This window comes from Macaca fascicularis, chromosome 16, assembly GCF_037993035.2.
Source record: "Macaca fascicularis isolate 582-1 chromosome 16, T2T-MFA8v1.1".
NCBI lineage: Eukaryota > Metazoa > Chordata > Mammalia > Primates > Cercopithecidae > Macaca > Macaca fascicularis.
The window spans coordinates 18,472,494-18,488,510 of record NC_088390.1 but is presented as its reverse complement, the minus strand read 5'-3'; the positions used below and the strand labels follow the sequence as shown (position 1 = coordinate 18,488,510).

At 47.5% G+C, this 16,017-nt stretch overlaps 1 protein-coding gene across 6 annotated transcripts in view; it reads left to right on the top strand.

Annotated features, from left to right (window-relative positions):
• Window positions 1-16,017, top strand: part of SHMT1 (serine hydroxymethyltransferase 1) — a 39,026-nt gene that overhangs the window by 7,509 nt on the left and 15,500 nt on the right. For all 6 annotated transcript variants that reach the window (XM_074018735.1, XM_005583077.5, XM_074018736.1 and 3 more), the window contains 4 exons: window positions 672-786; window positions 3,224-3,369; window positions 11,274-11,389; window positions 12,069-12,229. In XM_074018735.1, coding sequence (XP_073874836.1) covers window positions 691-786; window positions 3,224-3,369; window positions 11,274-11,389; window positions 12,069-12,229 — 519 coding nt within the window. In that variant the 5' untranslated portion in view covers window positions 672-690. The remainder of the gene's footprint in view (window positions 1-671; window positions 787-3,223; window positions 3,370-11,273; window positions 11,390-12,068; window positions 12,230-16,017) is intronic.

Genomic DNA, 16,017 nt, shown 5'->3' with positions numbered 1-16,017 from the left:
TGTGATGAACTTTGATTAAATGTAATGCTGGGGCCAGGCATGGCGGCTCACGCCTGTAATCCCAGCACTTTGAGAGGCCGAGGCAGGCGGATCACTTGAGTTCAAGACCAGCCTGACCAACGTGGTAAAAGTCCATCTCTATGAAAAATACAGAAATTAGCCAGACATAGTGACGCACACCTGTAGTCCCAGCTACTTGGGAGGCTGAGGCAGAAGAATCACGTGAACCCAGGAGGCAGAGGTTGCAGTGAGCCAAGATCACGCCATTGCACTCCAGCCTGGGTGACAGACTGAGACTCTTGTCTCAAAAAGATAAAAATAAATAGGTGAGGCATGGTGGCTAACGCCTATAATCCCAGCATTTTGGGAGGCCACCACGGGTGGATCACAAGGTCAGGAGATTGAGACCATCCTGGCTAACACAGTGAAACCCCATCTCTACTAAAAATACACAAAATTAGCTGGGCGTGGTGGCATGTGCCTGTAGTCAAAAGACTGAGGCAGGAGAATCGCCTGAACCTAGAAGGCGGAGATTGCAGTGAGCCGAGATCACCCCACTGCACTCCAGTCTGGGCAACAGAGCAAGACTCCATCTCAAAAATAAATAAATAAATAAACCAAAAAAAATCAATTTAATGCTGGAAGCTACACACGTATTTCCCATTTTTTAGGCAGCTTCGAACCAGTGCAATGGAGACGCCAGTCAATGGGGCCCACAAGGATGCTGACCTGTGGTCCTCACATGACAAGATGCTGGCACAGCCCCTGAAAGACAGTGATGTTGAGGTGAGATCTGTGGAGTGTTCACAGATGTTTTTATGTTGGAGGCCTTCATTTAAATATCTAGTTCTAACTACAAATTAATTAGGGACAGCCTTGAAATGAGTATTATCCTGCTGGATATACAGGTGGTGGCAGACAAAATGGCTACAAATCCTTTGAGAGTAAATTTAAAGATTGTGGGTTTCTTCAAAGTGTGGAGCACTGTGCAGGGTGCTCTGGAGAAAAGCAGAGAAGGGGAGAGATCACTGACAGTTGACCCTTTCCTGACAGTTCACAAGGTATATAGATCTATCTAGACATCTGGAAACACCTTTATTTTATTTTACTTGTTTATTTATTTTTTTGAGACAGTTTCACTCTTCTTGCCCAGGCTGGAGTGCATTGGCGTGATCTTGGCTCACTGCAACCTCCACCTCCTGGGTTCAAGGGATTCTCTAGCCTCAGCCTCCTGAGTACTGAGTAGCTGGGATTACAGGCACCCACCACCATGCCCGGCTTTTTTTTTTTTTTTTTGAGATATAGTCTTGCTCTGTTGCTCAGACTGGAGTGCAATGGCTCCATCTCGGCTCACTGCAAGCTCCACCTCCCAGGTTCATGCCATTCTCCTGCCTTAGCCTCCCGAATAGCTGGGACTACAGGCGCCAGCCACCACGCCGGCTAATTTTTTGTATTTTTTTTTAGTAGAGATGGGGTTTCACTGTGTTAGCCAGGATGGTCTTGACCTCCTGACCTCGTGATCCGCCTGTCTCAGCCTCCCAAAGTGCTGGGATTAAAGGCATGAGCCACCACGTCGGGCCTAATTTTTGTATTTGTAGTAGAGATGGGATTTCGCCATGTTGGCCAGGATGGTCTGGAACTCCTGACCACAGTCGATCCACCCGCCTCGGCCTCCCAAATGCTGGGATTACAGGCATGAGCCACTGTGCCCAGCCTTGTTTTTATGAAAGCTTTACTGAGATATCACTCATTTGCCATACAATTTAGTGGTTTTTAGTATATTTATAGTCAATTTTAGAACACTTTTATCCCCCCAGAAAGAAACCTTGAACCCATTAGCAGTCAACCCAAACTCCCCAACCCTGGTCAATCACTCATCTACTTTCTCTCTCTATGAATTTGCTGAAATATCTTTTCTTTTGATTTTTGAGACAGGGTTTCACTGTCACTCAGGCTGGAGTGCAGTGCCGTGCTCTTGCCTCAGTTCACTGCAGCCTCCGCCCCTTGGGCTCAAGTGATTCTTCTACTTCGGCCTCCTGAGTTGCTGGGACTACAAGTGCATGCCACCACACCTGGCTGATTTTTTGTGTTTTTGGTGGAGGCAGGGTTTCACCATGCTGCCCAGGCTGGTCTTGAACTCCTGGGCTCAATCAGCCTGCCTTAGTCTTCTGAAGTGCTGGGATTACAGGTGTGAACCACTGTGCCTGGCCTAAAGCATCTTTTCTTTTAAGGAAGAGGAATGAGGAATAAGGTTCAGGGAGGGAGAAACTTGGTGAAATGTAGGGATAAAAATAACAGGATGGTGATGTTAAAAATTAGGTGGGACGCTTAAACGTAACTTTCTCTTCAGTCATTTTGTTTTTCTTTTTTTGAGATGAAGTCTTGCTCTTGTTTCCCAGGCTGGAGTGCGATGGCGCTATCTCAGCTCACTGCAACCTCCACCTCCCAGGTTCAAGCGATTCTCCTGCCTTGGCTTCCTCGTGTAGCTGAGATTATAGGCGCTTGCCACCACACCCATCTAATTTTTGTATTTTTAGTAGAGACGGGGTTTCACCATGTTGGCCAGGCTGGTCTAGAACTCCTGACCTCAGGTGATCCACCAGCCTCAGCCTCCCAAAGTGCTGGGATTACAGGCATGAGCCACTGTGCCCCGCCATCATTTTGTTTCTCTCTCTTTTTTTTTTTTTTGAGATGGAGTCTCGCTCTGTCTCCAGGCTGGAGTGCAGTGGTGCAGTGGCGTGATCTCGGCTCACTGCAGGCTCCACCTTCTGGATTCATGCCATTCTCCAGCCTCAACCTCCTGAGTAACTGGGACTACAGGCACCCGCCACCATGCCTGGCTAATTTTTTTATATTTTTAGTAGAGACGGGGTTTCACTGTGTTAACCAGGATGGTCTGGATCTCCTGACCTTGTGATCCGCCCGCCTCGGCCTCCCAAAGTGCTCGGATTACAGGTGTGAGCCACTGCGCCCGGCCCATTTTGTTTTTCTTAGTTCATTGATTAGTGCTTTCTCAGATACTAAAACCTTTGAGGAGGATTCATTCTATTCCTTAAGTGTTATGAGAGTCCTTGATATTATTTGGATTAAGATCAGCTTCTGAAGGCACAATCAATATTAATGTGAAAGAGTGTCTTTTCCCTTTAGGAGGTTGTAATTTGGATCAGAGCAAAATTTTAAACTAAAATTTCCAAATATCAAGCATCTGTTTTCTTCTCATAAGGTTTACAACATCATTAAGAAGGAGAGTAACCGGCAGCGCGTTGGATTGGAGCTGATTGCCTCGGAGAATTTCGCCAGCCGAGCAGTTTTGGAGGCCCTAGGCTCTTGCTTAAATAACAAATACTCTGAGGGGTACCCGGGCCAGAGGTACGTGAATCTCTTCGAAGGCCTGGTTCTGACACAGTCATAGGGAGTACTGAATCAGCCTAGGACCTAAACAATTTGGAAATTTCAGAAAACAGCAAGCTTCCCAACTGTAGGATTTCTGTTCCACACCTGCTCTCTGACATAACTCTTTTATTCCCAGCACGTGATAACACTGAAGAGCTCGGCGCAGGTGTACTCCGGGGCACATTTCATAGTCCTTTGGGGGCTTTCTAGAAAAATAGGCCAGTTTGTAAGGAGTATTGAGCCACTGGACTGGTGTGTGGCCTCTGTCTAGAAAAGGTCAGTGTCATCAGAGGGAGGCTGCAGAAGGTGGCCATTGCTATGTGAGTCATCGAGTCTGTATTGGAAATGGTGTGGAAGTGGAGGCTGAATCTGCAATACTGGAAGCCATTTCTGCATTATAAATGTTGGATTTACACATGCAGTGGCTTTCAGTTAACTCTTTCACCCTCAGAATTACAGTGTTATATTCGTTTTCGTTTTTTGCAGTCATCATCAGGCAAAGAAAAGAAATTACAGAATTAGACATGGCTTTTGCAAATGTGTGCATTTTTGTCCCAAAGGAAACAGAAAGAAAGGTCACCCTTGGAGAAGGAATTGCCATTCTGTCCTGAGATGCCCCTGAAGCTCTATGTAGAAGACAGAATCAAGTTGAAGGCATTGTCTTTCTCCTACTGTGAATAACTAACTTTTGCATTGTGCCTTGAAGAATTTACAATGTGTTTTCTTTCTTCTGTCTCTCCTTTCTTTTTCCTTTCTTCTTTCAGGCTAAGGTATTTTGTTAACACCGGGTGTTTTCTTTTTTTTTTTTTTTTTTTCTTTTTGAGACATGGTGTGTCTCACCCAGGCTGAAGTGCGATGGTGTGATCAAGGTTGACTGCAGCCTTGTCCTCCTGAACTCAAGCCATCCTCCCACCTCAGCCTCCTGAGTCACTGGGACTATAGGCACACACCACCACACCCAGCTAATTTTTTGTAGAGACACAGAGTTTCACCATGTTGCCCAGGCTGATCTCCATCTCCTGAGCTCAAGTGATTCACCCACCTCGGCCTCCCAGAGTGCTGGGATTAGAGCTGTGAGCCACTGCACCCAGTCCACACCAGGTGTTTTCACAACTAATATTTCATTTGATTCTCACAGCAATGTATCAGGCAAGGGGTGGTGTTTTCTACATTTTTAAAAAGGGGACTGAGTGTGGTGGCTCATCCCTGTAATCTCAGTGCTTTAAGAGGCCAGGGCAGAGGATCATTTGAGGCTAGGAATTTGAGACCAGCCTGAGCAATATAGTGAGACACTGTCTCCAAAACAAAAGTTAAAAATTAGCCGGGCATGGTGGCATGCACCTGTAGTCGCAGCTACTCAAGAGACTGAGGTGGAGTATTGCTTGAGCCCAGGAGATCAAAGGCTGCAGCGAGCTTTTGATCTAGCTTTGCCAGTGTACTCCAGCTGGGGTGACAGAATGAGACCCTGTTTCTAAAGTTAAAAAAAAAAACCACAAAAAACTACAACTTAAATAGAAGTGTAATTACATCGTGTATTCATGTTAAAGGGCTTTTTTTTTTTTTTTTTTTTTTTTTTTTTTAAAGACGGAGTATCACTCTGTTGCCAGGCTGGAGTGTGGTGGCACAATCTCGGCTCACTGCAACCTCCACCTCCCAGGTTCAAGCAATTCTCCTGCCTCAGCTTCCTGAGTAGCTGGGACTACAGCTGCACGCCACCACCCCCAGCTAATTTTTTGTATTTTTAGTAGAGACGGAGTTTCACCATGTTGGCCAAGCTGGTCTCGATCTCCTGACCTTGTGATCCACCCGCCTCAGTCTCCCAAAGTGCTGGAAGTACAGGCGTGAGCCACTGCGCCCAGCCAATTAAAGGGCTCTTTTTTTTTTTTTTTTTTTTTTTTTTGAGACGGAGTCTCGCTTTGTCGCCCAGGCTGGAGTGCAGTGGCCGGATCTCAGCTCACTGCAAGCTCCGCCTCCCGGGTTTACGCCATTCTCCTGCCTCAGCCTCCCAAGTAGCTGGGACTACAGGCGCCCACCACCTCGCCCGGCTAGTTTTTTGTATTTTTAGTAGAGACGGGGTTTCACCATATTAGCCAGGATGGTCTCGATCTCCTGACCTCGTGATCCGCCCGTCTCGGCCTCCCAAAGTGCTGGGATTACAGGCTTGAGCCACCGCGCCCGGCCTAAAGGGCTCTTTTAAAAGGTAATTATTACATGTTTTCATTATCATATTTTGTTAATACAATTTAATATTAATCTATCTTTGGAATATTATTTATAATCGAAGGCAATATTTGAAAACAATAGGCAAGGCGTGGTGGTTTACACCTGTAATCCCAGCACTTCAGGAGGCTGAGGCAGGGGGATCACCTGAGGTCAGGAGTTCGAGACCAGCCTGGCCAACATGTCAAAACCCCGTCTCTACTGAAAATACAAAAATTAGCCAGATGTGGAGGCGTGTGCCTGTAATCCCAGCTACTCTGGAGGCTGAGGTAGGAGAATTGCTTGAACTCGGGAGGCAGAGAGAGGTTGCAGTGAGCCGAGATTGCACCACTGCACTCCAGTCTGGGAGACACAGCAATATTCCATCTCAGAAAAAAAAAAAAGAAAACAATATTGACCTAACATTAATGACTTTGCTTGATACAAACTTAAAAACAAAGTTCTGGGCTTAAAAAAAAAAAGTTATGTATGTATGAATAAATGAACGACAAGGTCTCGTTGTCTTGCCCAGGCTGGCGTGCAGTGGTGCAATCTCAACTCACTGCAGCCTCAAACTCCTGGACTCAAGCAAACTGCCTCAGCCTCTCTGTAGCTAGGACTACAGGTGCGTGCTACCACACCAGGCTAATTTTTAATAGACATGAGGTCTTGCTATGTTGCCCAGGCTGGTTTCAAACTCCTGGCCTCAAGCAGTCTTCCCACTTTAGCCTTCCATATTACTAGGATTACAAGTGTGAGCCACCATATCTGGCCTATTTATTTTTTATTTATTTTTATTTTTTTGAGATGGAGTTTTGCTCTTGTTGCCCAGGGTGGAGTGCAATGGTGCGATCTCGGCTCACCACAACCTCCACCTCCTGGGTTCAAGCAATTCTCCTGCCTCAGCCTCCCCAATAGCTGGGAATACAGGTATGCACCACCACGCCTGGCTAATTTTGTATTTTTAGTAGAGATGGGGTTTCTCCATGTTGGTCAGGCTGGTCTCGAACTCCTGACCTCAGGTGATCCGCCCACCTTGGCCTCCTGAAGTACTGGGATTACAAATGTGAGCCACCACACCTGGCCTGGCCTATTTATTTTTTTAGAGATAGGGTCTCACTCTGTTGCTCCAGCTGAAGTGCAGTGGTACAGTCAAAGCTCACTGTAATCTCCAACTCCTGGGCTCAAGTGATCCTCCCACCTCAGCCTTCCAAGTAGCTAGGACTACAGGTGCAAGCCACTATACTTAGCTCATTTTAAAAATTTTTTGTAGTGCTGAGATCTCACTATGTTGCCCAGCTGGTCTTGAACTCCTGGCCTCAAGCAGTTCTCCCACCTCAGTCTTCCAAATCTCTGAGATTACAGACATGAGCCATTACATGTAATTACTTTAATTTTTTTTTTTTTTTTTTTTTTTTGAGACTGAATCTCACTGCAGTGACCAGGCTGGAGTGCAGTGGGGTGATCTCAGCTCACTGCAACCTCCACCTCCTGGATTCAAGTGATTCTCCTGCCTCAGCCTCCCGAGCAGCTGGGATTATAGGCGCCTGCCACCATTCCCAGCTGATTTTTGTATTTTTAGTAGAGACAGGGTTTCACCATATTGGCCAGGCTGGTCTTGAACTCCTGACCCCAGGTGATCCGCCCACCTCGACCTCCCAAAGTGCTGAGATAACAGGCGTGAGCCACAGTGCACAGTGCCTGGACTGTATCTTTCTTTCTTTTTTTTTTTTTGAGAGGGTGTCTTGCTCTGGCGCCCAGGCTGGAGTGCAGTGGTGCCATATCTGCTCACTGCAAGCTCTGCCTCCTGGGTTCACACCATTCTCCTACCTCAGCCTCTGGAGTAGCTGAGACTACAGGCACCCGCCACCACACCCGGCTAATTTTTTGTATTTTTAGTAGAGACTGGATTTCACCGTGTTAGCCAGGATGGTTTCGATCTCCTGACCTTGTGATCTGCCTGCCTCAGCCTCCCAAAGTGCTGGGATTACAGGCGTGAGCCACTGCACCCAGCCCCAGTTTTGTTTTTTTATATACAGTCTTGTTCTGTTGCCCATGCTGAACTGCAGTGGTGCAACCTTGGCACACTGCAACCTCCACCTCTCAGGCTCAACCCATCCTCCCACTTCAGCCTCCCAAGTAGCTGGGACTACAGACGTGTGCCACCATGCCCGCTCTTTTTTTGTAATTTTAATAGAGACAGGGTTTCACCATGTTGACCAGGCTGGTCTTGAACTCCTGACCTCAAATGTTCTGCCTGCCTTGGCCTCCCAAAGTGCTGAGATTATAGGCATGAGTCACCATTCCTTGCCTAAAATTTTTTAACAGTTTTGAAATGTATCATGGGCTGTAAAGTTTACCCATTTAAAATGTACAGTTCCACAGAAACCCCCTCTAATTGTGGTAAAATAAAAATATATATAACATATAGGGTATAGTTTCTTTCTCTTTTTTATTTTTTTGAGATGGGGTCTCACTCTGTTGCCCAGGCTGGAGCCCAGTGGCCCGATCTTGGCTCACTGTAGCCTCTGCTTCCTGGGTTCAAACGATTCTCGTGCCTCCTACGTAGCTGGGATTACAGGCACGGTGCCACCATTTCTGGCTATTTTTTGTATTTTTTGTAGAGACAGGGTTTCACCATGTTAGGCTGGCAATTTCAACCTTTTTTTTTTTTGGAGACAGGGTCTTGCACTGTTGCCCAGGCTGGAGTGCAGTAGTGCAGTCATAGCTCACTGCAGCCTGTAACTGCTGGGCTCAAGTGCTCTTCCCACCTTGGCCTTTCAAAGTGCTGGTATTACAGGCATGAGTCACTATGCCCAGCCCATTTTAACTAGTTTTTAAGTGTACAGCTCAGTGACATTATGGGTATGCACATTGTTGTATAACCATCACCACCACCCATCGCCAGAACTTTTTTATCTTGCAGAAATGAAACTCTGTATCCATTAAATAATAACTTCTGCTAATCAGCATATGAGAAATGCTTGGCTGAGCGCGGTGGCTCAAGCGTGTAATCCCAGCACTTTGGGAGGCCGAGGTGGGCAGCTCACTTGAGGCTAGGAGTTCGAGACTGGTCTGGCCAGCATGGTCAAACACTGGCTCTACTAAAAATACAAAATTTAGCCAGGCATTGTGGTGCACACCTGTAATCCCAGCTACTCAGAAGGCTGAGGTGGGAGGATTGCTTGAACCCGGGAGGTGGAGGTTTCAGTGAGCCAAGATCGCACCACTACACTCCAGCCTGGGCAACAGAGCGAGACTCCGTCTCAGAAAAAAAGTACATGAGATGATGGATATGATAATTAGCTTGACTTAATCATCTCACAATGTATACATATGCCAAAATATCACATTAGGGCCAGGCATGGTAGCTCATGTCTGTAATCCTAGCACTTTGGGAGGCCAAGGCAGGCAGATTCCCCGAGCTCAGGAGTTTAAGACCAGTCCAGGCAACATGGTAAAACCCCGTCTGTACTAAAAATACAAAAAATTAGCTAGGCGTGATGGTGCACACCTGTAGTCTCAGCTGCTTGGGAGGCTGAGGCAGAAGAATCGCTTGAACCCAGGAGGCAGAGGTTGCAGTGAGCCGAGATCGTGCCATTGCACTCCAGCCTGGGTGACAGAACAAGACTCTGTCTCAAGAAAAAAAAAAAAAAAAAATTAGATGAATTTACAGTGTATAATGTGATTTTTTTAATGGGAAATTTTATGTTACATTTTTTTTTATTTTTTATTTTATTTTATTTTATTTTTTTTTTTTGAGACGGAGTCTCGCTCTGTCGCCCAGCCCAGGCTGGAGTGCAGTGGCGCGATCTCGGCTCACTGCAAGCTCCGCCTCCCGGGTTCACGCCATTCTCCTGCCTCAGCCTCCCGAGTAGCTGGGACTACAGGCGCCCACAACCGCGCCCGGCTAATTTTTTGTATTTTTAGTAGAGACGAGGTTTCACTGTGGTCTCGATCTCCTGACCTTGTGATCCGCCCGCCTCGGCCTCCCAAAGTGCTGGGATTACAGGCGTGAGCCACCGCGCCCGGCCCTATGTTACATTTTTTTTAAAAACAAAAAGAAATACATTTATATTTTAATTTTTAAGCTTTTTGTGACAGCCCACAAGGGCTCACACCTGTAATCCTAACATTTTGAGAGCCTGAGATGGGAAGATCACTTGAGACCAGGAGTTTGAGACCAGCTTTGGCAACATAAGGAGACCCTTTCTCTGCAAAAAAGTAAAAAATTAGTTGGGTGTGGTACACATGGGCTTGTAGCCCCAACTCCTCAGGAGCCTGAGGCAGGGGAAGATTGCTTGAGCCTAGGAGTTCTAGGCTGCAGTAAGCTATGATTTCACCACTGCACTCCTGCCTGGGTGATAAAACAAGACCCTGTCTCTTATTTTTTTATTTTTTATTTTTTTAAAAGAAAGCTTTTTGTGATCACAGGGTCTAAAAGCTAAAAATTATTGGTTAGGCCGTGTGCAGTGGCTCACGCCTGTAATCCCAGCACTTTGGGAGGAGGAGGCGGGCAGATAACCTGAGGTCGGGAGTTCAAGACCAGCCTGGCCAACATGGAGAAACCCTGTCTCTACTGAAAATACAAAAATTAGCCGGGCATGGTGGTGGACACCTGCAGTCCCAGCTACTCAGGAGGCTGAGGCAGGAGAATGGCGTGAACCCGGGAGGCGGAGCTTGCAGTGAGCCGAGATCGCGCCACTGCACTCCAGCCTGGGCAACAGAGCGAGACTCTGTCTCAAAAAAAAAAAAAAAAAAATTACTGGCTTGAACCCAGTAATTTTTAGTACTTGAGTTATCAATATAATAAATAATAGATAATAAAAACATAAATATATGATAAATTTTGATATGCAGTTATTAAATTGAAAGTAAAATTTCATTAGAAATGCAAAACGTCAAAAACAAAAACAAACTCTCTAGTCCTTGTTCCCCCATCTCTGGCAGCCACCATTCTATTTTCTGCCTCTATGAGCTTAACTACTTTAGGGACCTCATAAAAGTTGAATCATACAGTGCTTGTCTTTTGGTGACTGGTTTGTTTCACTTAGCATAATGTTCTCAGACTCATCCCTGTTGTATTAATAGCATGTGACAGGATTTCTTTCCTTTTTTTTCTTCCTTTTTTTTTTTTTTTTTTTGGAACAGGGTCTCACTCTGTTGCCCAGGCTGGAGTCCAGTGGTGTGATCACAGCTCACTGCAGCCTTTACCTCCTGGGCCCAAGTGAATCTTCCCTCCTCAGCCTCCCACGTAGCTGGGACTGTGGGCACACACCACCACACCTGGCTAATTTTTGAAATTTTTTGTAGAGATGGGGGTATTGCTATATTGTCCCGGCTGGTCTCAAACTCCTGGGCTCGAGCAATCCTTCCTTGGCCCCTCAAAGTGCTGGGATTATAGGCATGTGCCACCTCTCCCGGCCAAAACCCCCCCTTTTTATAGATGAGATACTTGCTCCAAGTTGCACAGCTGGTTTGGTCTCTTGACTCTAGATTCCAGAGGCATTGGTGGAACACTTGATCATGCTGGCTTCAGCATCTGCATGTTAACAAGCTCTTCTCGTTCGTTACTTCTCTGCACTTTAGTTTCACTGTCCCACCCCGAGCTTCTTTGGCCTCTGTGAAGCACAGATTTTCTGGGTCTGATTGGATCTAAGTCTCCTACTCTCCTCCCACAGATACTATGGCGGGACTGAGTTTATTGATGAACTGGAGACCCTCTGTCAGAAGCGAGCCCTGCAGGCCTATAAGCTGGACCCACAGTGCTGGGGGGTCAACGTCCAGCCCTACTCAGGTGATTGTCTCATCCACATGGCCTGGTGCAGCCTCATCATGTGCATCCCCCAGGGCTGACATGCACCAAGAAGCATCCTAAGAAGGACTTGCATCCTAAGAAGGACTGCCATAGGCCGGGCGCGGTTGGCTCATGCCTGTAATCCCAGCACTTTGGGAGGCAGAGGCAGGCAGGTCACCTGAGGCCGGGACTTCAAGACCACCTGACCAACATGGAGAAACCTGGTCTCTACTGAAAATACAAAAATTAGCTGGGTGTAGTGGTGCATGCCTGTAATCCCAGCTACTCAGAGGCTGAGGCAAGAGAATTGCTTGAACCTGGGAGGTAGAGGTTGCGCTAAGCCAAGATCGCGCCATTGCACGCCAGCCTGGGCAACAAGAGTGAAACTCCATCTCAAAAACAAAAAAAAAAAAAAGAAGGACTGCCATAAATAAAAGATAAGCCATGCATCTCTCTGTATTGCCCTTGGGCTCCCAGCTCTGTACCCCCTCCCAGGCAGTGCCCTTTCTCTGAACTTCCTCTTTCAAGGCTGATGGTGAAGGGGCACCTCCTGGAGCTCAGGGAAGGCACGAGGCCTGTTCTTGCCACTCCTGGGTGAAGGCTTAGTGGCCAAGGTCCCGGATGCCACTTGGTACCTCGGTCAGAAATAATCGTGTCTCCTTTGGTCCACTTGTTTCAGGCTCCCCTGCAAACTTCGCTGTGTACACTGCCCTGGTGGAACCCCATGGGCGCATCATGGGCCTGGACCTGCCAGATGGGGGCCACCTGACCCATGGGTTCATGACAGACAAGAAGAAAATCTCTGCCACGTCCATCTTCTTTGAATCTATGCCCTATAAGGTAAGCATGTGTTTCTCTCCATAGCTTTTATTTCCTTGGGAAACCTCTGATGTTTGGCTCTGCCTGTAGGGATAAGTTTGGTTTATGTGTCACTATAGGAAGTCCCCACCTTGCACCATTTTTCATTTCCCTGCCGTGGGGACTCCTCAGGCTTTCAGGACCCGCTGGGGCAGCTGGGATGGAGAGACGAGGGTCTGAGCTGAGGCCATAGGGAAACCAGTGAGGGAGGCAACTACTGAGGAGAGTTCAGGTGTGGCAGGGGCAGTGGTAACTGCTGGGAATAACAACCCTGGGGAATAGCAACCAGGTCACTACAGTTGGACCCCAGCAACAGCCACCACCTCCACAGCTCTGCCCTCGCCTGGTGACATCTCTGCTCAGAGCCCCTGTGGGCCAGCAGCAGCATAAGGATGCAGTAGCTGCAGGGATGGCAGCATCCTCGGCTCCAGCACCAAAACCAGCAGCCCTGTGCCATCCACAGCAACAGTCCTCCATGGCCATGTTAGGGCCAGCCCCTGCCTGTGTATAGCGGCTACAGAGGAACAGACAGTGGTTTGACTTAGGACGTTCAACCTTAGGATAGTGCAAAAGTGACATGCATTCAATAGATATATTTCAAGCTCCCATACATCCGTTCTGCTTTTCACTGTCAATACAGTATTCAGTAGATTACATGAGATAGTCAACACCGTATTATAAAATAAGCTTTGTGTTTGACTCTCTTGCCCGGTGTAGGGTACCACAGTGTTCTCAGCATGTTTAAGGTAGGCCAGGCTAGATTGTGACGTTGGATAGGTTAGGTGTATCACATGCATTTTTGACTTTATGATATTTTCAGCTAAATGATGAGTTTATTGGAATGTAACCCCATAAGTTGAGGTATGACTTTATGATATTTTCAGCTTAATGATGAGTTTATTGGAATGTAACCCCATAAGTTGAGGTATGACTTTATGATATTTTCAGCTTAATGATGAGTTTATTGGAATGTAACCCCATAAGTTGCGGAGCACCTGTACTGTTCAGGTGTACACCCCATTGCCATTGCCACCCCACTGCAAATACCTGATAACACAGCCAGCCCAGCAGTGGAACCAGCACCCTCAGAACCAGTGCCAAGGGCTGCCTCTAGGGTGTGCAGGGCCCCAGGCAAATACTTGTTTAGCATGAGACCCTGTCTGTATAAACACTTGGGTCGAAAAATGCATGTAAGATGCGTGGGCTCATTCAGGCATGGTGATTTATCTATAAAGATAAAGGATCATGGGGAGAAGAGGTAACTTGCTTATTCTTTTAGTGTCCAGTGTTGGTGATTCTTTCTAGCGTCCAGGAACCATCTTTTCATGTTCTTTATTAATAACTGTGCCATTCCTGCTTAGTTTCATGTTTGTTACCGTGAAAAAAGGCAGCAGTGCATCTTTCTCCTTGGCTGGCATTCCATGGTCTTGGGTGCATGCTGTGTGTACTCGGCCTTTGTCTCAGTGCTGGTGATTGTACGTGTGCTCTTTTTTGCAGTCATGTCTTTTCACAGAACGCCTAGGTGTTTGCAGTCACATCTCCTCACTGGCCAAGGCCAGCCTTGAAGCTAGATTTTGAAACATGTCACAATAGTTAACAAAACACTTTGCCTTGGCTGGGCTTGGTGGCTCACGCCTGTAATCCCAGCACTTTGGGAAGCTGAGACAGGCATATCACCTGAGGTCAGGAGTTCGAGACCAGCCTGGCCAACATGTTGAAACCCTGTCTCTACTAAAAATCCAAAAAATTACCCGGACGTGGTGATGCACACCCGTGGTCCCAGTGACTCAGGAGGCCAAGGTGGGATAATTGCTTGAACCTGGGAGGCGGAGGTTGCAGTGAGCCAAGATGGCTCCATTGCACTCCAGAGTGGGCGACAAGAGTGAAACTCCATCTCAAAAAAAAAAGGCTGGGTGCAGTTGCTCACACTTACAATCCCAGCACTTTGGGAGGCTGAGACAGGTGGATCATGAGGTCAGGAGTTCGAGACCAACCTGGCCAACACAGTGAAACCCTGTCTCTACTAAAAATACATGGTGGTGTGCTCCTGTAATCCCACTCTTTGGGAGGCTGAGGTGGGCGGATCATCCGAGGTCAGGAGTTCGAGACCAGCCCGGCCAACATGGCAAAACCCTGTCTCTACTAAAAATACAAAAATTAGCTGGGCGTGGTGGCATACACCTGTAGTCCCAGCTACTCAGGTGGCTGAGGCAGGAGGACCACTTGAACCTGGGAGGTGGAGGTTGCAGTGAGCCAAGACTGCAACAGTGCACTCCAGCCTGGGTGACAGAGCGAGGCTCCATCTTCAAAAAAAAAAAAAAAATCTGCATCCCGCACCCAGTTGCCTCCAGCCACCCCCTGTCTTTGATATACATTGTTCAGGCTGCAGTCCTGTGGGCGTGGTGAGGGGACGCACCTCAGGATGGGCGTGGAGAGGTGGGGCCTGGGACCCTGGCCAGCTTGGGCAGCAGGAGGTGCAGCTCACCCACTGGGGGGTGATTTGAGTCCTGCCCTCGGTGGGCAGGAGGAGACAGACCTTACTGGCATTTACCAGCAGCCAGAGGCAGCTGACTTACATCCCACTGGGCTGCAGAGTTGGAGGTCAGGGGGTGTCCTAGGGCCACTGCCCTGCCCAGCCTTCACCAGACCACCTGCCTCCACCTTTAGCCCCCGCCCCCCTCCACAGCAGGAGCCCCACAAAGGGCCAAGCAACAGCAATACCAACCTTCCATTTTGTGTTTTTGGCCCATCCCCACTGTGACTCGAGAATTCCTCCCTGTCCCTGGTCCTAAGTGACTACTGGGGTCTCCTCATCCTCTGTGCACTGTGGACCCCATCTGCAGTTTATTATAAATGCCTGTGAATTCTTCTAGGAGTTGTTCTGTTGTCTCACTCTCAAGATTAAAAAAAGGAAATAAAAACCTTTGAAAAATCTATCAAAAGGGGAGAAAGCAGCACAGACTTTTTGTTGTTGTTGTAATTGTGGCTACACAAAAAATTGTATTATCATGTCCGTTTTTTTCATCTTTTTTTTTTTTTTTTTTCTTTTGGTGGAGAACAAGGTCTCCCTATGTTGCCCAGGTGAGTCTCACACTCCTGGACTCAAGCTATCCTCCTGCTTCTGCCTCTCTAAGAGCTGGGATTACAGGCGTGAGCCACTGTGCCTGGTGAATTATGTCCATTTTTACTGGAGGTCAGCCATTGATATTTCATTTCATAAAACAGTTTCTTTGCCAAATTCAGGTGACTGAGAAAGAACCACACCCTTGAAGCAAAACACAGAAAACAAAACCACAAATCATCTTTCCACTTGACTTTCTAGATGAGGTCTTGGTTCCCAAAACCTTGCGGCCAAGCTTCTGTAGTTGGGTTGGATTGTAAGTGCCTTTTTTATTTGGAAAGAGGGACCACCAATCCTGAAACCTTTCACTCCAGATGTGCTGGTAGTTTCTGAGGGGGTCACCAAGGTAAGAGGAAGGAAGGTTGGGGCAGGGCCTTCAGAAGAGGGAGCCTCTCTGTCTCTGTCTCCTCTTTCCTGAGGCTTCTCAGATCCCAGAGCCCAGTTTTTCCTGTGGTGCACTCCATGCTCTGCTGGTTATGTGTGCTTCCCTGTGACTTTTTTTTTTTTTTTTGAGACAGCATCTGGCTTTGTCTCCCAGGCTGGAGTGAAGTGGCTCTATGTCAGTTCACTGCAACCTCTGCTTCCCGGGCTCAAGCAATCTTCCCTCTTCAGTTCCTAAGTAGCTGGGACTAGAGACGCATGCCACCAT